Below are 27,065 nucleotides of genomic sequence, written 5' to 3'. Positions count from 1 at the left end.
CGCACACCCTTGAACCACGCAGCAGCCATGTTAAAACCCTCAGGTCAGTCTGATCCTGATCCGCAGAGATATTTGAGGCACACACACACACACACACACACAGACAGAGATTCCTTGCTTTTATAGAGATATATATATATTCAGAGTTTCAGAATCTAAGACATGGGACAAAATAGTGTAGAAGTTGAGATTGCTGCTTGAAAATATGTTAACCTCTTGAGCATTAGATAACGTTTTTACCATTATTTTCTTTATTATTATATAGTTTTTATGGAAACAGAATCTGTTTCAGAAGTCAGTGGGCCACATGACATGGAAGCTATTGAGAAAAAAAAAACAATTTCTGCATATAAATATTCATATAGAATAGAGGAAGCACTTAAGTACAATAAAAAGAGCTGTGTCTCATTTATCCAGTTTACTAATACAATCTGCTGCTGGTTTGGAGTCACTGGGTTGCATGACATGGAAGATATCGAAAAAAATGCAGTTATTTTGTATTAATAAATATACGCTAAGTAATTTAATGATGTTCCCTAAATCAGTTTCCAGCGATTCAGTGCGAGGCTCTGGGAGGTGAGCTAACCGTCCTCCTGCTGCTCACACTAGACAAACCTCAGTAAAGTCGCAGCTGGACCCGAGTGAATATCCGCCGAATATCCAACCTGAAACTGACTTCAGCCCGGTTCGATGAGTCGCCTGTTGCAGCCTTTGAATAGGATGACGAGGATTTCAGTCATTCAACTTAAACGGTGACTTGTAGAAATTATACAAATAGCAGTAATGACAATAATAATCGATTTCAAGATAACTTGGGGTGTAGTGCTTTCACTGTGTGCAACTTAAATTCACCATTCACCCGTGGTATTAAACCTACAGAAATCAAGTCTTTTTTCTTTCTTTTTTTTGCGCCGGCGCTGAAATTCCCACAGCAGAATGCAGATAGGGGAAACACTGACACATCAGATAACCTTCAGCAACGATTGCAGGCTCCTTGGTGGAGCTCTGCTTTCAATAAAGTTCCTTCGTGACAAATGAATGGACTTGCGGAGAGACATGAAGACATGAATCAGAGGCACAAAAAACGTTGACAGCAGTGGCCAGTCTTTATTGCGCAACTTAATATATTTTCAAATGTTGAATGACAGTGGACAGCGAGGGACAAATTTGAAACGCAATCAGTAGATCTGCTGTAGCTGTAAACTGTGTCTGTTTTACTGTTTGGCATTTATGTTGAAAGTTATGTGACCTATTTATTTTACTCGCCAAAACATATTTCTACACGCATTTGGCGAGTGGCGGGTGCCAATTTTAAACCCTGACCGCGCCCAACTCATAACTGTCCCCCTCTCCCCATCAAATCATGTCTGTGCAGGAAAGAGAATTTCCAGATGCTCCTTTGACGACCACATAAGACAAGCGTGTCATTAGTTAAGAACATACCTCCAAGCAGATAGCCTGGTTGTAATGGAAATGCAAATCCCTGCTGCACGGGCTCATAGAATCAATTGACTGGGTGTTAATACTAAGTTTACACACTCACATTTAATACAAAAGCCTGATCTTGGCGGGTTATGTGGGTTTTTTAAGTAGTGAAGGGGTATTTGTCTGCTCCTATTGGGCACCTTTTATTTAGCTTCAAGAGCTACATTATCTCACGAAAAGTCACATGTTGGATTTGCATTTTCTGCACATTGCATGAGGTCCAATCAGCATATTTGTCTGACATTGTGAAAGTTTTGTGAACCTTTCTCATGTGATGCATTTGTAAAAACAAGTCAGGCTCCAACTGTGTGTTTGTGGCATTTTTAAAATCTAAACTTGCTTCTAACACTATTTTTTTTGTTTTTGCAACCAAAGACCTCGCACATACAGTGGTATACAGTAATAATTGAATCATCATTTGTTCTCTAACGCCTTTGTCTTGATGTCAAACACTGCATCATTTATATAGTTGATAGAATTTTTAGAAAAGCTGCAGTGATTGGACTAAAAATCCAGGGTTATGCAGAATTCACAAGGATTGGCGCTCTCAGCAATGCAATGACCTGGAAGGACAGACAGAATTGACTAAGATAGGGGTCTGAATAAATCAAAATATCTGTAGTCTTATATTTGTAACTTTAAGCTTGCCAAAGTTCTTCCCAGTTTGTCAAGTAGTTAATATTTATCAGGTGAGACATGGACATAGGAGGCATGTAAAATGCATGTGTGACAATCTAACCAGGTTTTAGGGGTTCTCCCATTGAAATCTTTTTTAACAGAGTAGATGTCATTATCTGCCTTTAACAGGTGGATTGACACTTTTATATGGATAAACTAGCACAAGAAAAATATGGTTACATTTGTAATTTCACCCTGAAACATATTAAAAAGCTGAAAGTATAGAAATGTATTTGATGACTAATTTAAAATAGCTTTGTGGCGCAGGCCTCTGTTAGCTTTTAGGCTAAGACTATAATTGCTAACATTTCAAATGGCAAATAACGTAATATCCAACAAATACAACACAAATATCTAAATGAATGTGACACAATTAATCACCAACAATGACTTAAGGGGGTTGGTTCTTTTGCAGTTCTTGTTTGAATAGATTTCATTACCTGACACAATTATCAGGTGCCTAGTTGTACCATCTAATGTAATGGTGGCACTGCAGTTACATAACATAAATTACAGCTAGAGCTCCCACATGATATCTTCCATCTGTTTTAGTTAGTTGCCCCTTTTTAACCTCTTCAGTTCATCCTTTCTTTCTCTCCTTTGCAGTCACATTTTACATCCTCTTTTCTTCTTTCTTGTAATTTTTCCTTCCTGCCATCTCGTATAATGTCTGTACTCAAGGCTGGTGACAGTGTGTGACCCACCTTAACTCAGATGTCTGGCTTTAGCGCAAGGTAGCAGTGAAAACACGTAATCTACAATCTAATCAAATAATTTGAAAAAGTGGGTCTGACTTACTGCTTAAACATCTGAATTCAACAGAGAATATGTTGCTCACAACCACCTTGGAAGATCTGTTTGGTCATTGCCCAGCAGTGAATGTGTTTTCTCTCCAGGCTTTCTATCCTGCTAATAAGGAGGTGAATGTGAAGTATGGTGACACCATTGCAGCCAGATGTTTGTTTACTGGTGAGGGCAGAACCTCCAAAACTTATATTGGGTGAGTTTTGTTTAATATTCAATGTTCATAATGCATTTTTAAACTGCACTGAAGAGGTAGTCTACAGTAATTGAAAAGTACCTTTTCATTATCAATGGTTCTACACAAGGTTCTACTTCGACAGCTTCAGTAATGGATGAGCTTTGTTTGCTCCTTTTTTGGACTGTCTTTGTATTGAAATACAGCTTACAGACATTCATCATAGGTATGTAAGACAGACCGGTCTGTTCTCCTCTGCCACACCTTCGTTTCTTTAAACCAAGGCTGGAGATTTACTTAAATTCAATTATAGGTCTGCGTGTGCATGAGGGCTGCCACACATGTCCTGTGTCTGTTTGGAGTGTTGGCTGTGCATGTCCTCAGTACCACATAAAATCCTGTTGAAAGAAAGCAGAAGATCACAGCAAACCACACTGTTGAGTGTGTACGTGTGAGTTAGGTGGCATTCATTTGAAAATTCTGGTGGTGTTTCTTCTCATCATTGTCCCATTGATAGAACAGATAAACATACAGTGTATGCTATTTACAAGTTCTGCTTAATATAGGGGCCATACATACAGTATATGTGATGGCACTGCTGTTGCTTTGTTCCTCTATTATCTCAGCATTACCAAAATATTAACCTTCAGCATGTATCGTGTTTGAATCATACAAATACAGGCGTTTTATTCAGTTCTATGGTGTGGCCTTTAGTTCTATCCTCCGATGACATGCGTAGTACACAGGCAAATATGTGAACACTAACAGTCACTATGGAGCTGGATGTCTATGTAACCATGTTGCTAAATATAAAGTTTATCTCCAGCCTTAATGTCTGTTTGCTCATGCAGTCTTACAACTTTGTAAATTCTGGGCGTCATTGCTCAATTGCTGGCAAATATTGCCAATTTGTCAGAAATACCCTAAAGCTAACAATGGACAGTAGTCAGAATATGAAAATATATTTGGCAGTTTGTGGAGAAGGTCTTAATGACTCAGATATAGCAACACTCCTCACTGCACATAGATCATCTGCCTGTTTGTGAGTGATATATTCATCGCTAAGTGCCCTTTTGTTTTTCTACAGTGGTACCTCTGATGATGAAATGTGCAATTTCTACATTATGTACTACATGGACAGCAAACATGCCATCCCATACATGAACTGCATGGAGACTGGCTCCAGAGAGCTGTTTCAGCATATTCCAGCTGAGGCAAATACTCCCATCGCTGTCAGCCCAGGTGATATGAACTCTATGATGCATATGGGAAGCTCAGCAGGTACAAAGGAATTCTATATTGTTCATATTGCATACCTATAATCTAAAGTTATTACATTTAGAATGTAACTCTTTTTTTTTGGGGGGGGGGGGGGGGGGGGGGAGGAATCAACACTTTCTTGACATATCATTTCACGGGTCCTCATCTGTCATGATAAGTAGGTGGTTATTACAAAAAAAAAATATTTTAACATTTCTTTTTAAATCAACCCCCAATTATCATAGTAATGACCTCATAATTAATTGAAAATTACCCCAACATGTGACAATAATGATATTCTGCTATTTTTCCCAAGCAGTCACAAGCAGTTGTCTTCTAGGGCTGCACGATATATCGTTTGAGTATCGCCATCGCAACCCGTTTTCCTACAGTAGCACAAATTACATTTCGCACCCGCGCCGACCCGCTACAAATTGTTACCGACGCCCGACCCGCACCCGAAGGAAAATTAGACAGGCGTAATTTTTATAAGTGAAAGTAAGCCAGCTGGGGAATGGAAGTTCTGGGAGGGCGCACGCATGCATGAACTCATATGAAATATAAATGCTGATCATTTTGAAATGCAGCATCACATAAAGTGCTATTCAGGTCATCTGACGAAAATTCCTGTATTTTTTCATATCGCAATATATATCGCAGGGTTAAAAAAAATCGCAATGTCAGGTTTTTCCAATATTGTGCAGGCCTAATGTCTTCAGTACATTTCTTGGAAACTTCCAGCTGCTTTCCGCTTAACTTGTGATTTTAAACTTCAGTGTGTGTGTTCGTGCGTGCGTGCGTGTATGTCGAGATGGTATGGTCAGCCTATGAATTAATTATTATCATTAGATAGTATTTCCGGTAATTATTGCATCTATTTGGGGACAATTGGAATAATTTTCAAATACTACTTGACATGAAATTCCTGGTCCTTAAAATGAACTGTTATCATTAGGTTCTCTTTCACTTTTCACACCTTTCTTCATGCATTTTCCAAAACAACCTGTCTCTCTCTCACTGAAATGTGTTTTTATTCTAAAGATCATCAAGAGAACAAATCGTTGTTGGATACTAACAAAGCACAGCAGGTTCTGGATCAGGGTGAGTACAAGGACACTGATCTCCAACGTCTGCACACATTTTTAGTTTTGTTTTTAGTTTTTTTGCACTACAAAAACTTATCCAATAATCAGACTGAATGAATTCATACCCATTCCACTACTACTTACTTACTTAACTGTATAATTCACGCTGTTATTGCCCTTTTAGTACTCATATACCGATGATATGTCCAGCCTCTGACATCATTGTGGGTCCACAATTAATGTGTGTCAATTAGCGTAGAGTTAGTATGGATTGACAGAGAACATACACGTTTTTACATATAATTTAATGGTTAAATAAACCATAATGTACCACAAGGTGTCCTAATTTAAAATGTATGACTTCTGTGACACAAAATAAGTAACTTCCGTAGAGTCAATTGTTTTACAGGACATTATGGCTGTTTAATTTCTCCTTTTTTCCCCTTTTTTTCCACAATTGAGGCACATAAGAATTATAAAAGACTGTGTCTGAGCACCCTAACTAGTGTGTTATCAATTTAGCATACAGATAGCAAAACCAGCTAAATTCTAATCAGTCTACTTTGGTCGTCCACAGGTCATTTTCTATGTGAAATACTATGGTTTATGGACAAGCACTTAACAACAGTTGTCACATTTACCTATTCACACACACACACTCATATACTGATCGCAGAGGCTACCATGCAATGCATTTTTATTACAGCATCCAGCCAACTGCTCATCAGGAGCAACTTGGGTTTCAGTGTCTTGCTCAAGGATACATTAAAGCGCATCCAGGGCAGTCGGGGAATCGAGCCAGCGACCTTACTGAACCCTTACTGTAGAGCCTCAAAATTGATACACAGATGAACAATTATCAATCTGTGCCACGCAAGCACTGCACGCACTGTGTGGGAAGAGCCAGGTAAAGCAGCAGGGCTAAGATGCTGCTAAGCTTTTCAGAGCTGGCCATCTCTGGAGGAAAGAGTCGAGTGCAGTGCCAAACCCTCTGGAAGAATAAACGCCCAGGATACCCACATGTACTGAACGCATTAATTGACGCACGTCAATTGAGCTTTGTCATTTAATGTACCTATGGCACAATGCAGGCATCAGGTTTGAAATGCCAACACCACAAAATCAGCAGTATTTGGGGGAATGTCACTACTTATATGATATACTCATATTCCTCTGGAAACCTCAGTGTGTGCGCACAAATGCATAAACACATGCAGCGTGTCAAACTCAATATGAAAGCTCTGCTTCTGTCTTTACATCGCTCTGAAAGTCTCCTCTCTGCAACGAAAAGTTATTACATTCACCTCAGTATTACAGAACAGGGCTAAGTATTAAGTCCTGTAGTGGTCCAGGTCTCAGGGGTTCAATCCCCAGCACGTTATACATATTTATGTGACAGTGAAGCCAGGTTCTTAGAACCACTCTGATTTGATATTTTTCAGTATTTCCATTTAATTTTCAAAATTTCTCAAATGAAAAGATAGATTAGATATATAATTTTTAATTAAAGGGTCAATTTGGAAGATGTGCTGACTTTGTGTTTGTTGTGGCCTCGGCTAGTGTTTCATTCTCTCACTTGCTGTGATCTTCATAGCCTAAGTAGCACTTGATCTGCTGCAGGTGGTTTTGACTCTTAAATTGTTGTGGTCTGTGTAACATTGAAGTCATACTAGGATAACTCAAGAGAATATTCAGTTTTTTGGGATGTTTGCCTTAGTCCTTACCTACTGTATCTGCTGTGGCTTCACTCAGATTGACCCGTTGTTCTATGTTTATTATCCCTGTCGTACTCCTCTATGTTTGAATGCATACTTATGTGTGTAAAGAGTGTGATACATAATGTGCAATGCGTAGGAGGAGTGACCATCCATGTCAGCCTAACCCTAATGCATGGTATCTTAAGCTGTTGAGTCAGTTCAGTGCTGTTCTATTGTGTATATAAACACGTTGAAATACTGACAAAGATTTGAGCCCCACTACTGCATGCATTAGCTCTGTCGCCACTGCAGACACAGTGCTAGCTCCCTTCAATGAATGTCTGGCGGGATATAGTAACATTACTGGGTTGTTTACAAAGTTTGAAAAAGATTTTTAAAAAGACTGTTGGCACATGAGTATATCATAAAACCAAACAAATTATAAATACTTTAACTCCGTTCTTCACTCCAAAGGAATAAACAGAACAACAACTGAGTCTAAGTGAAAATATTTATTAACTGATCAAATAGAAATCCAATCAATGAATAAAAATGTTTTGTCATCAAATATTATTAAGGTAAACAAACAACGAAGGTGATGATTGTGAATTGGAATAATGAACAGGCAATGGTGGAAGAAATAACCTGTCCAATACGGACACTGATAACTGATGCTGAATTAGGATGCGAAATTTAGACGTTGAATTACTGTCACTATTGTTGATGTTGTTTTGAAATCAACCCAGTCATGAGCAGTTATGGTGTGTCCCTACTTTGAGCAGTGAAGGCTGTTGCATGAGATGAGGTTGGTCAGAACCCACAGCATTGGATATGTTGGTCAGAAACCTGTATGCTTGAGGCCACATGTGGTTGCAGGATGACAAATTCAACCTGGGCTGTCTTCTGCAGTTATTCGACAGGTCAAGTCTGCCAGCAGAGTTTTGCCTTAGAGGTAGCTTAGTAGTGATTGTGTAGGCGGCAGGGCAGATGTGCAGTCTGCACGGATCTCTCTCTGGTGGTTGATGGCAAAAATTGTTATCAGCTTTGCCGGATAACTTTTGAAAGACTTGGCACAACGACACAAAACTTTCAAAGTCCTAAACAAAAGGCCCGGTGGTGTATACAATGTATAATAAAGTGGTAATAGAATCAGTTAGGTGTTAAGCTTGGTGATAAAAATAGAAATTAAAGCTCCTGCCACAAACTAACAAGACAAAAGCAAAATATTACAAAAGGCACAAAGAGCAAAAAGAGAATGAAAGTAAAAAGAGAATAACAAAATAACAAGAACATAATGAGAGCATTAAAAGGGTTACAGGAGAAGAACAAGAGGATGGAAACCACTTTGTCACTTGTTTTTATCGTGGACTCTCGTGTCCTTCCTCTCCTCACCTGTGTGTGTGTGTGTGTGCGTGTGTGTGTGTGCGCGCGCACGCGGGTTAGGGTTGATCTGCACATCAATGTTCACAGAGTTTATTCAGTTTCAGCCATTGTTTTACTTGTGTGTTAAAAACTCTGAGCTCTGTCAGTGTTTTAATTTCTGATGGTAATGTATTCCACAGTTTGGTGCCTATTACTGCAAAGGGTGATTGTCCGAATGTGGTTTTGCGTTTCGCTATTCTACAATTTCTGCTCGTTCCACCCCTAGTTCTAATTCTACTGTTTTGTTTGTTTATCAATTGGCAGAGTATTTCTGGATTCTGGATTTTCATTATATAGGCCATATTATGAGTCTTGACAGAGTTGTAAACTACAACTTGTCTGGTGCGTGTAGGCAGTAATTCTAATACTGATTGTTTTTAATATTGCAACACAAATCCATATGAAAAAAGATCATATGAGCCTTCTCAAAAATATCAGTGTATCCTCTCAACTGACCATTTGAAATATCTCCGTAGAAGAGATAACAATATATGCATATGTATTTACTGTAGTTTATCAATGTAATGCCCAACTTTAAATTGCGTGACATGTCATTTCTGTCCTTTCTTCTCTGCGTTGATTCTACTACTATTCTACTAACACCTTTCCTTCCTAGAGCCAACTCTTCGCTGTCCCATAGAGTGAGTCCAAAGCTTAGCCTTATTTTCTACGACGTGGCGTCAACCGCTAAACGCTGTGTAGCAAACAATAAATAGTTATTGTTTTTTATCTTTTCGATAACTCTGTCCCAATCAAATATTTCATCAACCTTCCTTTGAACACCTTTATTTGCCCAGTTTAAGCAAGACATTGCGTGTAGCCTTTGGTCTCCTTGTCCTTTATTTGCACTCTTTCCTGTCCTTTGTCTGTCTTTCTATCTGTCTGTGCAGGTGACCTCTATTCTCTTATGTCCAAGCTGCTAGGCCAGAGCAAGGATGTTGTTCACATTCATAAGTACAACCCCAGCGAGACAGCCCAGGCTGAGTTGGTGGCTCAGATGGATAGCTTAATGCAAAAGAAAGACTTGGGATCTCTCAATGCCAGACTAGACTTCCAAACCAGGGAGCATCCTGTTTTGGCGAGGGATAGAGTCCACAAATTCCATCAGCTTGAGGCCACAGCCAAGCCACCAAGAAGCAAGGTGCTAGCTGAAGGACAAGGTGGGTCCTGGATGCTATTTTATTGTTGTCATTAACCCTGAAAACATCCCAGCCTTTTTTCTTTGAGTGGTCCAATATTCTTAACTCTTACATATACACAGTAAGTATACTGTATATGTTTGGACACCACTTCGGCTTAATTATTTTGCCATAAGGGGTACAATAAATTAGGTAAAATAAACTTGTTCGAGATCTGTACAGTGTTATCTGTCAAATTCACTTAAGTTCTCGTCGTAATTTTGTATGAAGTTTTTAAACCAATCTGAAAATAGATATATGGAATAGTAAGCACAACTTATTTTTAGGGTTAGGAAAAAAATCTTCCGCATTTCTTTTTCTCTCTGGCTTTGGCTCAGTTCTGACTCAATTAACTTGATCCCTTTCTCTGCTGTTCCTCATGAATATGTCACTCAAACTGGTCAACACCAACCTTGCATCGTTTCAACACGTTTTTTTCCAGTCACAGTCACCACAGGGAAACAATTGACACCCATGTGTGTTTTGGCTTCAGTGCAAAGAGTTTGCTTGTTTACAAGGCACCCTATGGAGTTTTCTTATACACATTACAGTTAAGTTTGCATTTAGTCGCTCACCGAAACACATCCTTGGCCCTATTTTAATGGTCTATCGTGCCATGCGCTAGTGTGTTTAGGGGGTATATCCAAGTCCATTCTGCTAGTTAATCTTGGTGCAATGTGGGGTGCATGACGCAAAGAGATGGTATTTAAACTGTAAGTGTCTCCCATTCCCTTTTAAGAGCCAGATATTAAACAGTGGCACTCATCTTCGTTGAGGGAAAGGGATGTGGTCCTCGGCTGCTGGACCCCTGCCCCACCATTTCACAGTCAGCTGTCCCATCAACAACTCTGTTTGACTGTATATGAAAAAGTAAACTGATATCAAACTGAGCAGGATGAGGAGCACTGTAGCATAAGTATGATCCTAATCAATAACGGGAGGGATGAGAGAGGAGAAATACGTCCTTAAACATCACCTGCGGTGGCTCGACTTTTCAGTGAAAATGCTCTGAAATTTAGGGTTTCCCTTTAATGTGCCAGTTGCCACAGTCTAATTTCTATTACAACATCTCTGACACACATACACATGTGCACACATATGCAGTACGTGCTCCGCAACATGAACATTGAAAAGACTCAACATAAACATTGAAAAGACTCAGACCTCTGAATATAACATTTTACACAATTATGCTAAGGACACAAGTTTGACTTATCAATAGTATTCCGTTCCGTATGTTAATAAATAATATATATGTGTATCTACAGACCCTTTCCAAAAACTTAGAATATCATGGAAAAGTTTATTTATTTCAACTAGTGCAGTGCCCGTAAGAAAAATGTATTCCTATAGAAAAGTGGGAGGTTAAGTAGCTTTTTCATGGATGGCCAAATGAGACTGTGTTTGAAGGTGGGACATCAGGGATATTTAGGTTTGTTGTGAAATCCCATATTCCAGGGTATAATTGGCTGTTTTTGACTATTCTTGATTTTGCCATTATATTATTATTATATTATTTTGCCAATGATATTGGTGTCATTATTTTCAGCACAACCTCACGTGTGACTGTACAGTTCTTTTTTCATTTTGACATACTGTATTAACACAATGGACCTAAAATCACAAAAAAAACATAAAATCCGAGTAGAAAAAGTTAGATTTTTTTACTGTGAAAACCACAAATATGTTTAACAAACCATTTTTTATTACTTATAATGCAAATATAAATTGTTGTTTGCTAAATATGTGCATACATTTAAAAAATTTACAAAGTTACATCTAACTTTACATTTAAATGCAGGCAATGCTCATTCAGCAGTCTCCTCATTGTTTTGACTCATTAAACAAAAAACCGACTCCACTACACACTAAACACACCACACCAAACACTACATAACACACTAACTATACACTCCAAACACGCTAAATGTCACAAATCTCTCAACTCTCAGTATCGCTGTCTACACACCGACCGTCGTTGCCTGTCATTCATCCGCCTCCGTCCCTCTCACAGCTTCCTGTTCCTCAACAACCAAACTTGCTGCTTGGACACTTTCGTGACAAAAGCCCATTTTTATCATTTCTCCCTGCACCAGACACAAAGCAAACGTGACAGCAATGTTCGCGAAAAAGTGTGGCGGACATTATTTACCCTAAGTCCGGTTTTGGACGTGCCGGTGGGTCCGGTCCGTCGCCTCGATCGGGAGGTGGGCCGTGTAGCTGGGCTAGCGGCTAGCAGCTAGCTACACACGAACTTCCACAGATCTGATTCCACTTGTTGTCCGCGCATCTCCGGATCTCCTCAGACCCGAACACTCTCGGTCCGGACTCTTTTAGTCTCAGTAATACACAACAGTCAGTTTAGATGCACAGAACAGAACGGGACCGAACCGCCGGCAAAATCCCGGTCCAGCTCGCGCCGCTGCAGGTATAAATCTGCTTGTTTCTTAAGGTGGGGGGTCGCGGTGGGCTCTGCAGTGATTGGCTCTGGTGCGCACGTGACTGTAGTGGCTCCGGTGGACAATGCTCGTGGAATTTGTAAAGCATTTATGAAATAATTTATTAACGGTATCATTGCAGTCCAAACAAATGCGAAGTTGCACACCCTTGAACCACGCAGCAGCCATGTTAAAACTCTCAGGTCAGTCTGATCCTGATTCGCAGAGATATTTGAGGCACACACACACACACACACACACACACAGAGATTCCTTGCTTTTATAGAGAGATAATTCCATTCAAAAAGTTAAACTTTCATAGATTACAGATTCAGGGCCCACAATTTAAACGATTTCAAGTATTTATTTGTTTATTTGTACATAATTTGGGCTTCCAGCTCATAAAACCCATGAAAACAGGAATTCAAAAAATTAGAATGCTGTGAAGATATCACCATTTACATCTCAGTTTTTGCAGAAAAAAAAGAAAGAAATTAGGATCACATCAAATCAATCAAAATATGGTACTTTCAAAACGATATGTCAATCTTCAATACTAGGTTTGGAATCCCTTTGCCTTAATCACTGCCTCGATGCGCCGTGGCATTGAGGCAATCAGCCTGTGGCATTGCCTGGGAGTTATGGAAGCCCCCAGATTTCCTTGATGCTTGCTGTCAGCTCTTCTTTGTTTTTGGGTCTGGTGCCCCTCATTTTCCTTTTGATAATACCCAATAGATTCTCAATGGGGTTTAGGTCCAGCAAGTTGGCTGGCCAGTCAAGCACTGTGATGGCATGGGCATCAAACCAGGTTTTGGTGCTTCTGGAGGTATGGGCAGGGGCCAGGTCCTGCTGGAAGATGAAATCTGCATCTCCATACAGATCCTTAGCAGAAGGAATCATGAAGTCCTCTAAAAGATTCTGGTAGACTGTTGCGGTGACCTTGGATTTAAGAAAGCAGAGTTTACCAACACCTGCACCGGACATTGCACCCCAAATCATGACTGACTGTGGATATTTCACACTGGACCTCAAGCAGCTTGGGTTCTGTTCCTCACCCGTCTTCCTCCAAACCCTTGGACCTTGATTCCCGAATGAAAGGCACACTTTACTTTCATTGGAAAAGAGGACCTTGGACCACTGGCCAACAGTCCAGTCCTTCTTCTCCTTGGCCCAGTTGAGACGCTTCCTACGTTGGCTCAGGCTCAGAAGTGGCTTGACCCAAGGAACCCGACAGTTGTAGCCCATCTCCCGGATGCGTCTGAATGTGGTGGTTTTTGAAGCTGTGACTCCCGCCTCATTCCACTCTTTCTGGATCTCTGCCAGATTCTTGAATCTTCTCTGTTTGATAATCCGCTGAAGCCCACGGTCATCTCTTCTGCTGGTGCATCTTCTCCTGCCACATTTTGCCCTTCCACTAGACTTTCCATTGATATGCTTGGACACAGCACTCTGTGAACAGCCAGCCTCCTTAGCTATGAACTTTTGTGGCTTACCCATCCTATGGAGGGTATCAATGATGGTCTTCTGGCCAGTTGCCAAGTCTGCAGTCTTCCCCATATTGAACCGAACTGAGACAATTGAACCAAAGTGAGGCAATTTAATGACACCTGGGGAAACCTGTGCAGGTGCTTTGAGTTTAGTAGATGATTAGTGTGTGACACTCAGTTTAAAACATTCATGCCCTGCAAAATTTGGGCTGATTTCTTCACAGCATTCTAATTTTTTAAATTCCTGTTTTCGTGGGTTTAATGAGCTAGAAGCCCAAATTAAGTAAAAGTAAACAAAAAAATACTTGAAATTGTTTAAACTGGGGGCCCTGAATCTATAATCTATGAAAGTTTAACTTTTTGAATGGAATTATGGAAATAAATATACTTTTCCATGATATTCTAATTTTTTGGAAAGGGTCTGTATATATTCATTACATTTATAAGCACAAAGAAAAAACAATCATGCACTTACCATTAGACTTCATAACAAAACATTATATCAGTTGTGATTGATTGTGAAGGCAGCAAGTATTTTGTTGCTGTCGAGGGCCCTTGTTCACTCAGTGTTAGCAAACAGTGCCAGGTAGCTGGTTCAAGTAGTTTTTCAACAAGGCAGACAAGAAAAACTGTGGTCACAGCATACTGATTTGACGGCTCTGAAGTGTCAGAGACTTGCATATTAGTTTGTACAAGTCTGTAAATACATGTCTGTATGGCTTCACGAAGGATAGGAACTCTTTAGTGCCGGTGATAATGTGTCCTGTTCTTCTTTTCTTTGCAATAGCTGGCAAGCTTGGTGCAGCTCTGCAGACAAGTTTTCCTCACCTATTCCATAATTATGGACCATGAGCAGTATGCAGTGTTTGTCTAGACAATATGTGTTTGGGGCTTAGGGCTAGCACACCTCTGAGAAACTGGTTTCATTTCCATTCACAGTCTGTCTTTAACCTGCGTTTTCAGGTCATCCATGCTGTCTAAGCTTGCTCTTCCTAACATGGTCTACAAAATAAAATCCTCCAGATGTCGTGCTGTTTGGGCCTGCCTTCTCTCTCATAGTGAAGTTTGTCTTTCAATTCCTGTATTTGCACACAGTATTTGCTTTCGGATTTCTGTCTGAAAAGTAGTATTCCAGCCATATATACTGATCCAACCACGTCTCGGCTCATTCCCAAATGTCCATGCGGGGTATTTCTGAAGAGCTGGCCCTCATTGGGGATGATTGCTTATATCATCTGCAGCAATGCTAGCATCCTCAGCTGTAGAAGCTGTGGTCGCAGGCAGACCCCCGTTCTCTTCCCCATCCTCCAGCAGCTTTTTAGGTTAGCGGTGTGTCTAAACCTTAATGAGGCCTTTTAACGTCTGCTGTATTAGCCCTGTTTAGTTCACAATCATTCCCATTTCCAGGTTTTGATTAAATCCGCATACATGGACATTTAGAGAGTAAAAAAATAATCCATTATAAAAGATATACTGATTAAGCTAATGCTAGCTACCAAAACAATTGCACTCTTTGGCTAACAGGAAGTAGAAGTAAGGTCAAAAGTTCCATTTTTGAATCATGGTATTCACACATAAAAAAATTATAAATAAACCACAGACATTTTCTTGGGGGTGCTGTGGCTGTGCTGGGAGTAGCTGCAGCACCCCAAGCCCCTCCTTGACGCCACTGATGTCCTCCAGCAGTAGAAACGATATGGATATCTGCACATTAAAGTGCACATTTTTGCAAAAGGAACAGCTGATTAACTTTTTTGATTTATTAAAACTCCTGACTCATTTCCTTTGGAGAGTTTATAACTACAGATTTTAATTGTGTCGATTAAATGCTGATATTTGTTACAGTGACATTACTGTGTTCATTTAAATGTTTAAAATAAGTGAAAGCAGCCTCTCAAATCATAAAATCTGAGTGTATGACCGGTGTGAACCAGCCTGTGTGAGCGCATGTATTAGCCCTGTTGCGTTAATAACAAGTGCACACCCACCTTTGCACCCCTGGACGTGTTTGTCTTACAGTGACGTGTGGTCTGGCTATCTTGAGGCAGCAAAAAGCAACAGCACCATAGACCAGCAAAGACCTGGTTTAAAGTCATAGGCACAGTCTGTTTCGTGCTATTTAAAGACAGAATTGTCTTTTATGAAACAAAGTTCTGTTCATTTCTGTATATTTTGGCACATTACTGCCACATGAATAGCAGGAAACCAGTGGCAGAAATGTGTATTGCATCGCTCATGGGTATTAATTCGAACACTCGTGCGCGTGCACGTGACACTGTGACCATGCATTAAATCTGCCAGTTGTCATTTTCATACTCTGCACCCTAGTTCTGTACTTGCACAGGTCTTAAATAAGGTGTGGTCAGGCACATTGCTCAGTTGTTGACATTGGTGACTGTTTGGTCTAGGCACTTCATTTGATAGGGCAACTGTAAACTACGTGACAATGATTGTCCATGGATGTAAGAGCTTGGTTTTAGATCAGACCTGCCACACATTCAGAGGCAAACGCTCTTGAGTCATGTCAACAACACAGCCACTGGTTTGTATGTATCATGGTTGTAGACAACAAGTTAACTTGGCTAAAATAGCAATAACTATATAGTAACTTTACTATATGGAAATAGGAATAAAATCTTCTTGTGATTGGATCACACCAGCTAAGACAGCCGCCAACATGTTGACGCTTTGACTCATGACTACTCAGGAGTCAGTACTAGGGATCAACCGATATGGATTTTTTGCTGATTTAGATGCTTTACAAATTCGTGAGCATTGTCCACCGGAGCCACCACAGTCACGTGCGCACCAGAGCCAATCACTGCAGAGCCCACCGTGACCCCCCACCTTAAGAAACAAGCAGTTATACCTGCAGCGGCGCGAGCTGGACCGGGATTTTGCCGGTGGTTCGGTCCCGTTCTGTTCGTTGCATCTAAACTGACTGTTGTGTATTAATGAGACTAAAAGAGTCCGACCCGAGTCTGTTCGGGTCTGAGGAGATCCGGAGATGCGCGGACAACAAAGTGGAATCGGAATCTAATAATAATAATAATAATAATAATAATAATAATAATAATAATAATGATAATAATAATAATGCATTTTATTTATAGGCGCCTTTCAGGACTCTCAAGGTCACCTTACAAAAATAAACAATTACAAAACAACAACAATAATAAAAACAATTAAAACAATTAGAATGCAAATAGTGAAACAATTCAATACAAAATGGTAAGAGAAAACAGCAACAATAAAATCAGATTGCCTATATTATGAGGGGAAGGCCAGTCTGAACAGGTGTGTTTTGAGATGTGACTTGAAGGTTGACAGTGTTGTTAAGGACCGGTTGTCCTGAGGGAGTGTGTTCCAAAGCCAAGGGGCAGAGCAGCTAAAAGGTCTTAGTCCCATTGTTGATAAATGTGCAGAAGGGGTGAAGAGGAGCGAAGCAGAGGAGGTCCTGAGTGTACGGGAAGGTATGTTTGAAGGAGTTCGGTGAGGTATGGAGGTGCAATGTTATGGAGGGCCTTAAATGTGAGAAGGAGAATCTTATAGTCGATGCGGAGAAGGACCGGAAGCCAGTGAAGCTGTTTGAGGACAGGAGTGATGTGCTGTGTGGATGGCGTTCTGGAAATGACACATGCAGACGAATTTTGGACCAACTGGAGTTTATTGAGGGATTTCTGTGGTAGACCATGTAGAAGAGCATTGCAGTAATCAAGGCGGGATGTGACAAGGGCGTTAACCAGTATAGAAGTGCTATTAAGGGAGAGTGATGGACGAAGGCGATTGATATTGCGAAGATGAAAGTATGCAGACCGGGTGATGTTATTAATGTGGGCAGTAAAGGAGAGGGTGCTGTTCAGGATGACACCCAGACTTTTGACCTGAGGGGAGGGATAAACAGCAGTGTTGTCAATGTGAAGTGAGAAACTAGTGTTAGATTTGGACAGTGTGGATTTTGTGCCAACCAGAAGGAATTCTGTTTTATTTCCGTTGAGTTTGAGAAAATTGAGTGAAAACCAGGTTTTGACATCTTGCAGACAGTCAAGGAGGGAGGGTGGAGGAAGTGAAGAACCGGGTTTGCAGGAGAGATAGAGCTGGGTGTCGTCTGCATAGCAATGAAAATTGAGTCCATGATTCCTTAAGATATTACCGAGAGGGAGTAGGTAGATGATAAAAAGAAGAGGACCAAGGACAGAACCCTGCGGCACGCCACTATTGACTGGGGAAGGATGGGATTTGTAGTTCTTCAGCTGTACCAATTGTGTGCGACCAGAGAGGTAGGAGGTGAACCAGGAGAGAGTGGTGTGATTTAGTCCAATAGAGATTAGGCGGTTAAGGAGGATGCTATTGGAGATTGTGTCGAAAGCTGCAGTAAGGTCAAGGAGGATGAGTAAGGTGAGATGTCCGGAATCTGCTGCCAAGAGAAGGTCGTTGGTGATCTTTGCCAGAGCTGTTTCGGTGCTGTGATGAGGACGGAAACCAGATTGAAACTGTTCATAGAGGGTATGAAAAAGCTACTTAACCTCCCACTTTTCTATAGGAATAAATTTTTCTTACGGGCACTGCACTAGTATATATAATAGGAAAGTGGGAGGTTAAGTAGCTTTTTCATGGATGGCCAAATGAGGCTGTGTTTGAAGGTGGGACGTCAGGGATATTTAGGTTTGTTGTGAAATCCGATATTCCAGGGTATAATTGGCCGTTTTTTACTATTTTTTATTTTGCCATTATATTTCACCCTAAAAACTATTTACTTGGCGTCATTATTTTCAGCACAACCTCACATGTGTGACTGTACAGTTCTTTTTTTATTTTGACATACTGTATTAACACAATGGACCTAAAATCACAAAAAAACCATAAAATCCGAGTAGAAAAAGTAAATTTTTTTTTACTGTGAAAACCACAAATATATTTAACAAACCATTTTTTATTACTTATAATGCAAATATAAATTGTTGTTTGCTAAATATGTGCATACATTTAAAAAATTTACAAAGTTACATGTAACTATTTACATTTAAATGCAGGCAGTGCTCAGGTCTGCCTGAGCTCCTTCCAGCTGAATGAAGAGCTGCACTGCCTGCTCCACATTCAGCAGTCCCCTCATTGTTTTGACTCATTAAACAAAAAAAAACGACTCCACTACACACTAAACACACTACACCAAACACTACATAACACACTAACTATACACTCCAAACATGCTAAATGTCACAAATCTCTCAACTCTCAATATCGCTGTCTATAACATCGACCGTCGTTGCCTGTCTTTCATCCGCCTCCGTCCCTCTCACAGCTTCCTGTTCCTCAACAACCAAACTTGCTGCTTGGACACTTTTGTGACAAAAGCCCGTTTTTACCATTTCTCCCTGCACCAGACACAAAGCAAACGTGACGGCAATGTTCGCGAAAAAGCATGGTGGATATTATTTACCCTAAGTCCGGTTTTGGACGTGCCGGTGAGTCCGGTCCGTCGACTTGGGAGGTGGGCTGTGTAGCTAGCTGCTAGCGGCTAGCAGCTAGCTACACACGAATATCCACAGATTCCGATTCCACTTTGTTGTCCGCGCATTGCCGGATCTCCTCAGACCCGAACAGACTCGGTCCGGACTCGTTTAGTCTCATCAATCCACAACAGTCAGTTTAGATGCACAGAACAGAACGGGACCGAACCGCCGGCAAAATCCCGGTTCAGCTCGCGCCGCTGCAGGTATAAATCGCTTGTTTCTTAAGGTGGGCTCTGCAGTGATTGGCTCTGGTGCGCACATGGCTAAGGTGTGCAGTGATTGGCTCTGGTGCACACGTGACTGTGGTGGCTCCGGTGGACAATGCTCGTGGAATTTGTAAAGCATTTTTGAAATAATGTATTAACGGTATCATTGCAGTCCAAACAAATGCAAAGTCGCACATCCTTGAACCACGCAGCAGCCATGTTAAAACTCTCAGGTCAGTCTGATCCTGATCCGCAGAGATATTTGAGGAATACACACACACACACACACACAGACAGAGATTCCTTGCTTTTATAGAGAGATAGAGAGATGAGCCGCGGAACTCTACTGCACTCGGTAATCAAGTCGTCAGGACTTCCCGTCAACAGGAAGCTGCTGCAGAAGAGTGGTAAATTTAGTCAGCTTTTCAGTAGAAATCCAGCTAAGATAGCGGAGGTTAGATGCCTCGGACTATGTGCTGAGACCCTATTTGTACTGTTGCTGAAGTTTGGCGTTGTTCTGAGCATTATTTGTGGCTTTTTGGTGGCGGTTTATATTTGGACCCATTTACTACAATGTATTGTTGTCGTGCGGTCGTTTCTGAGGTTGATAAAACTCCGTAAATTAGTGGTCTGCTAACTTGATCTCTTGAGAGGGAGTCTAACACAGTTTCACGGTGTGTTAGACCATGGATTAAATTTACACCGGAATATCCCTTTAACAAATGTTAAAAACAGGTGAGGTAGAACGAGCCTTTCCAGGAGTAGGCTCTGTGAAATGCTGCCACACTGGATTGGTTTTCTGCTCTGCCATTTCTTTAAAAAGAATAAACAAAAACACAGATCAGTGTCAATCTTGTGCAATCATCTTACATTCATATCACCCACATTATGTGTGCATCATATGGATGGGTGCATATGGTTAACTGTGTAAGGGTAAAAGGTTTCCACATCTACAGCGCAGACTTGATGATGCATTGCTTGCTGACATATTATAAGACAGATATAATCAGGTCATCACAAAATGTCTTTTGTCAACACATTTAAATAATTTAAGAAAACAATAAATAAGTAGCCATTGAAATAAAGTGCTTGATTTGTAATTTAAGACTGCCATGGTTTCAATTTTTCTACATAAAATAAAATGAGCATGTCTTAGGCTACTATGCCACCTAATATGCAAAGACAACACACTAGTAGGTCTAAACGAAAATGTAAAAGAAGCTGCCAGAATGGCAACCCCAGAACATAAATTAGCAGAGGAAAATAACGTGATGTCAGATGCGCATTAAGCAACAAACTGTTCAAGTTTCTGTTCTAAATTGCATCAACGTTAACAGGAGTAAATATTCAACCAAGTATAAAAATGTTTCTCAAAGTTTTAAAAGTTCTCCTTCAGTCGGCGCAGCACTCTCATATATCGCTGTGATGCGTGTGTCCCACTGAGTGAGACGCACACACACACACACAGACTTCTGTTTGGTAGCTGATGCTGACTGAGAAACTTAACCACCATTGAACTGGATTGCTAATGCTAACGTGTGCAAACGGCTCTAAACACTAGTAAGACCATCACGGTGCACTTGTCTGGTACATGATGAACGTTAACACGAATTTATATTCAACTAGGTGCGACCGTGGCTCAGTTGGTAGAGCGGGTCGGCCTATGTTCGGAGGGTCGGCGGTTTGATCCCCGAATTGGGTCATGGTCGTTGTGTCCTTGGGCAAGACACTTCACCCACCTTACCTCGTGTGAATGTGTCTGACTGCTGTATGTTTGTGGATGTGGTCGGGGCCGTTGGCGCTGAATGTGCAGCCACGCTCCCGTCAGTCTGCCCCAGGGCAGCTGTGGCTACTATCGTAGTTCACCACCACCAGTATGACTGTGTGTGAATGAATGGAACCTGGAACCCTGTCAGGCACTTAGAGTACCTAGAAAAGCGCCATACAAATCCAATCATCATAAAACTTATCTCTCATCATTAAAGCTACGATATCACCGCGATGGCAGCTCCATGCTAGAGAGGGAGAGAGAAACACACACGCTAAATAAAACTGCATTACTTAATCCTATGACCAGTGTTCGTATGAATACATATAGCCACAATGGCAAGCAGTTTTATAGACGAGGCATTCCACAAGTTAGTGGGGATAGTTTCTAGCAAAACATATCGAGCATGGCATCATGTTTTCTCATTCAAAGTTGGCAATATTCCAGCTAAGTTAAACAGTTAAAAGATGCTTTGAAAGTTTAAAACTTACTGTTGTGTTGAACAGCAGGCTTCCAGCACTCTCCTAGTGGGGGAGGGGCTATGCATGGTCTGCACGTGCAATGCAGCGTCTCCAGCAACACGGAGCTGCCTGTGGACGCCTGTCTGTAAATAATGCCGGATTGGTGAACGCAGCAGCCCGCATCGGCCGATGTCGATACACGTAAAAAAAAGGCAAAAATTGGCCGATGTATCGCTCAATCACTAATCAGTACTACATTATTACATGTGTACCCTCCGGCTCCCTTTCAACTCTTTGAGTTGAGATCAAATTGAGGTCCAGGTTCAATCTCAAATCTTCCACTGGTCTTCCTTGGTAGTTTTATGGATTTTTTTCACTATCTTTAAAATTTTTAGAGCATGATTTGATTATTCTGTATGATGTCTTTCGAAAAATCCCTGAATCCCTAAAAACATGAAAGTATCCAAATAGACTATATTAACTTTTGGTCCAGATCTGGATAAAGGGACGGATCCAAGAATTTTCATTGCAAGATTTTGCATTTTCTTCTGCATTTTCATTAATTTCTGAAGGAATAATGCATGGATCTTGGTGTGTGTGTGTGTGTGTGTGTGTGTGTGTGTGTGTGTGTGTGTGTCTGTGTCTGTGTGCGTGTGTGTATTTGTCTGTGTTGTAGACTTCCATTTGGAACAAGTCTCAACTTGGCCACAGAGTTCTCTGCAGCTGGGTCAAGTCTCTGGACTTGCGCTGGACACAGATTCTAACTTGGTCATTTTCCACAGAGGTGACCACCACTGGGGGGCAGAGTAAGTCACTTTCACTCATGATATGTCATTCATCAAAAAATGTCACTATGATGTTTTAATGTATGATGAAATGTGTACATATGGAGTGCTCAATCCCACCACTTCATTCAGCTGTCCATCAAATTACAAATAATTCTGCAGACAGTGCACATTTCCTTATCTTTAGGCCCGTTGCCAATGGTGGGCCACAGTCAGCCCATTCTGACTACCAAGGTGTCAAATCCAGCAACCTAGTCAGTGGCCCTAAACTTCTAAGTTTGACACTGTAGGTATCCCTCTAGCATCACTGGTTGAAGTGCCCCTCTACTGCAGGAGCTAGAGAGATGGAAGAGTCTGAGTTGGAAGGTGGGCAGTATTGTTTGGAAGGGATGTTCACTGGACCTTCCCTCCAAAGACCACAGTTCATAATCCCAGTATGAGAAAGAGTCAAGAAAGCTTTGTTATCGCACTTAAATGACGTAACTTAAGTGACATACTGAAGTCACCAACAAAATGTGAGGTACAGGACTGAACATAGTTATTTCAACCAAAAGCATGATCTTTTCTTCGACCTCACCAAGTAGTTTTAGTTCCTAAACCTAACCAAACAGAAACCATTTGATAATGTTAACTATGCAAATGGCAGAATGGGTCATAATGTGAACTGATAGTCAGCAAGTATTTTTGTAGTCTAAGTCCAACCAGACCTTGCATATTATTGCTAACTTGACTGCAGAGTCCTTCACATGTTAATTCTTATCTCTCACGATTCAGAACCCATTCACAGTTGTCAAAAACCTTTAGTGTTAATTAGTAGTTTGTTGACAGAATGAAAAAGGCAGAAGTAAAAACAGTTTACAAGCGCGCACACCCAAGACATATCTATCATATATATATGTTATCCACATGCAGGCATGCATGCTTTAGAATTAATTAATTAATGCTGATAGCTTTTTAGATAAAAAAAAAAGGCTGCAGATCATTTATCTTAATTTCAAGTTGTGTTTCATATATTACTTCAGCAGATTAAGGACACCAATAAATTGTTTCAGCACATAATAAAGCAGCAAAAGACTAAAAATAGGGCCCTTTTTGTTATTCATTCAGTCGATAAGTGATTTTGAGTTGAGAATCATTTTAATCGAAAAAAGATTTCAAAATTGGAAACCCAAAAATCAAAATCAAATCATGAGCTTGCCAAAGATTCATATTCCTACTAGAGAGGTAGGAAGAGAATCATAGTTTGACCTTTAGAACCACTGACTAAGCTGCTGAATTTGACATGTTGGAATTGAGAACGTGTTGCCACAGTATCTACATATTTGCTCACTAACAATGGCTACTAATCTTTCAGAAAATGACTGATAGTAAGATGTTACTCTTAACATCACACTATCAGAGCTACTAAACAGATGACCTGCTACTTAGGGGTGGGAATCTCTTGGCACCTCACGATTCGATTCGATTCCAATTCAGAGGTCAATGATTCAATTCTAAATCGATTCTCGATGCATCTCGATGCAGCAAGTTTTTTATGTACATTTCCATGCACAATTTTAAAAAATAAAATCTGAGTTTGCTAATCACTTCCTACTTTTTTCTCACTGTGTGACTACTTGGTACTTTAAAAGCAAAGTATTTGTAATGATCCATACTTAATTTACTTCCAATATATTTAATTAATAAAACACATGAAAGAAATGTAGCAATTCAACTGGAAGGTTACATTTGCCAGCAAACATCCAGCTTTGCAAAGAACCAAAAGGTAAAAGAAAAGTGTTCCTGTAGCAGCATACATGTAGTACATTAATACAGCTGCAGCTGGTCGACGGTCGATACAGGTGTTTGTATCACAGGTTGATCTGGACATCCCACACTTTGCCACAGCTGACTGACCTCACGCTGAGTTCGGGCTGGATTTCAACATACTGTGCGGACTGTTTGACAGTGTACAGTTTTCACATCGACGGCGGAATGACAAAAATACCCAATAGTTAGTTACAGGTGTCGCAAGTTAACCTGGACGCTGCACACACAACGCCACAGCTAACAGCCAACAGCCAACAGCTAACAGCTAACAGCCAACAACGGTCTCCACGCTGCTCTCGAGCCACTCGGCGTGAACAAATGCCTCAGATGTTCCACCCATGAGTTGTTTGTGAGTACAAACATTCACGACCCATCCCATGTTTTTTGTTGTGTGCACGCCGTCAACTGTCCGGGCGCTGCACCTCCGCACTTCTGAGTTCCGCCTCTTGCGTTCCGTCAACATTACGTTGTCAATTAACATGTAGAAAATAGATTTTTGACATTTGTGAATCGATTCAGAATCATCCACGTCCAATTCGCGATTCATCTAAGAATCGATTATTTTTCCCACCCCTACTGCTACTCTCTGCAGATTAAAAGTATCATAATTCACCCCTTATTGGTCAGCTGTTATGTTGCTGTATGCTTTAGTTATGTTTACAATTACATTTTGAGGGGGACAACTCATACTTTTCCCAGAAAGTGGGGGACTGCATCCTCCTGTGCACTTACATTGGTGAACTGTTCACCTCCTTCGGTTTATCTTTGACTACAGCTAACAGACAGCTGAAGGTCTGTGGATGACTGAGCAGTTAGCAGTTGGTTGTGATTGCAGCTGGTTGGATTTAAGGGAAAATACTCTAAAAGAAGATGAAATAAGTTTGAAAAAAATCATTACACTCTCCATGTAGAACTATAAACAGCATTGGCTCTTTGATTGTTTTTTTCCCCAGCTCTTTTAATAGCAAGGCAAGATACCTGCAGAGGTCCCTAGGTCCTATTCAGCAGTCCACCATTTTGGTTGTTGACCCAGACAAAGGCTACATCCTAAAGGCTTCCGGCAGAAACATGTAAGTTATAGTGTGTGTTAGTTTTATAGATTATAAAGTGAAGTACTGAGAATGAACCCATACAACTAAGTTGTACATCCTGTATTCCAACCAGAGAGAAAACTGTCTTGTAATGATGCATTTCTCTGATGTTGCAGGTTTTACTTGCCTCATGGAATAACTACAGACAAGGAGAATAATTACTGGGTCACTGACGTGGCTCTTCATCAGGTAAGCTACATGTGTCAAAACGATGACATATATGATAGATATATATGATATATATATATCTATCATATATGATATGATATGATATATATAAATGAGTGTTACTGACATCATTCTAGCCCAAAAAATTGCAGTGTAGTAAATTATGGTTTATACAATATAAGCACTGTCTTACTGACTGTTTGAAATTTGGTGAGAAGCCACCCACTGGATATAAGAGAGAGCGAAAAGGTTAGCTATCTAATCTGACTTTTGTGTCCATGTATACGGCCATGCAAAAGAATAAGACTGTAACAATTTTAAGGATGTAAATGAGTTATTCATAAATGACAATTAATATGCAAGGCCAAACCTTGAAATGGCTGCAGACAATTTCTCCCCCCTAGTGTTTCCAGTTGGTACTATTGATAGTGCCTCAAGACAACCCGATCATTTCCTTTTTTCTCAGAGTATACCTAAAAACAACACAGGAGAAGAAGGTGGCAGAAAAAAAGGTCATGATCAATTCTCGGATTCTCTCATTTTAGTTTTTTCCTTTTAGCACTGACGGCTATGCAATTTGTTCAGCTATTCTCTTCTAGGATCACTGTTTTCATGCCATTTATTTTTTTCAAAAGATGGACCACGCCTTATTGTCAAATTGAAATAATTCATTAACAGCATAAATGTAACAATAAATTGTTTTTACCAGTCGATTGGAAACTAACTGTAAACAAAAGAAGAGAAGTCATAAGGGGTACCTGCCCTCTAGTGGCTCGTTTTTGTAACTGCAGTGTGCACTCTTCAAAGCAGATGTCATTCAATTTCACAACAAAACATCCAATATGTGATGACATAGATAGATAGATAGATAGATAGATAGATCTATATCTATATCTATATCTATATCTATATATATATATATATCTCTATATATATAGATATATATCTATATATAGATATATCCATATATAGATATAGATATATCTATATTTATATGATATAGATAGATAGATAGATAGATAGATAGATAGATAGATAGATAGATTAGGGCAGTCAAAATTGCTCCAAAATGACGTTCGAATATTCTCTCTAAAAAACACCACATAGGTTCGAACCATTCGGTATCTATATTTCCATTATGTCAATAACAGGGGGACAAACTAATACAACGAGACATAACTACTTGTATAGGTATTTTCGGGATAAGGTACATCGGTGCCATCAACGATACCGATCGGCATCATTCTCTTGCATATGAACAAAGCAAGTTTTTTCATGCACGCCCCTTGTCGTGCTGCAGACGAAGAGCCTGTGGCGGGCGGTGAAAAATATGAGTCAAAACGTGGCTGTTTAGTTGGAGTTCCAGACATCATGGCATGCTCATTTGGGTGCACATTTTTGAGATGTGCCCTCATGTTGCTAGTGGTGGTATGGTAAGCTAACTTTAGCTTACACAGCTTGCATACGACTTTATCTTGAGGCTCCACATTTTTGCCGTCTGACCAAAATAGTATATAGTATTTCCAAACAGGGCTTTTTAGGTTGCTTGGAGTCC

At 40.4% G+C, this 27,065-nt stretch overlaps 1 protein-coding gene across 2 annotated transcripts in view; it reads left to right on the top strand.

Annotated features, from left to right (window-relative positions):
• pam (peptidylglycine alpha-amidating monooxygenase) overlaps window positions 1–27,065 on the top strand; it is a 75,502-nt gene that overhangs the window by 27,992 nt on the left and 20,445 nt on the right. The window contains exons 13-19 of one of the 2 annotated variants that reach the window (XM_030435635.1): window positions 3,060–3,163; window positions 4,230–4,423; window positions 5,444–5,503; window positions 9,497–9,766; window positions 22,334–22,463; window positions 25,205–25,321; window positions 25,459–25,531. In XM_030435635.1, the coding sequence (XP_030291495.1) occupies window positions 3,060–3,163; window positions 4,230–4,423; window positions 5,444–5,503; window positions 9,497–9,766; window positions 22,334–22,463; window positions 25,205–25,321; window positions 25,459–25,531 (948 nt within the window). The remainder of the gene's footprint in view (window positions 1–3,059; window positions 3,164–4,229; window positions 4,424–5,443; window positions 5,504–9,496; window positions 9,767–22,333; window positions 22,464–25,204; window positions 25,322–25,458; window positions 25,532–27,065) is intronic. The other variant, XM_030435636.1, reaches the window with a different exon arrangement.

This window comes from Sparus aurata, chromosome 12 (genome assembly GCF_900880675.1).
Source record: "Sparus aurata chromosome 12, fSpaAur1.1, whole genome shotgun sequence".
Taxonomy (NCBI): Eukaryota; Metazoa; Chordata; class Actinopteri; order Spariformes; family Sparidae; genus Sparus; species Sparus aurata.
The sequence above is the reverse complement of the archived record's forward strand: the minus strand, read 5'-3'. Positions and strand labels throughout refer to the sequence as shown.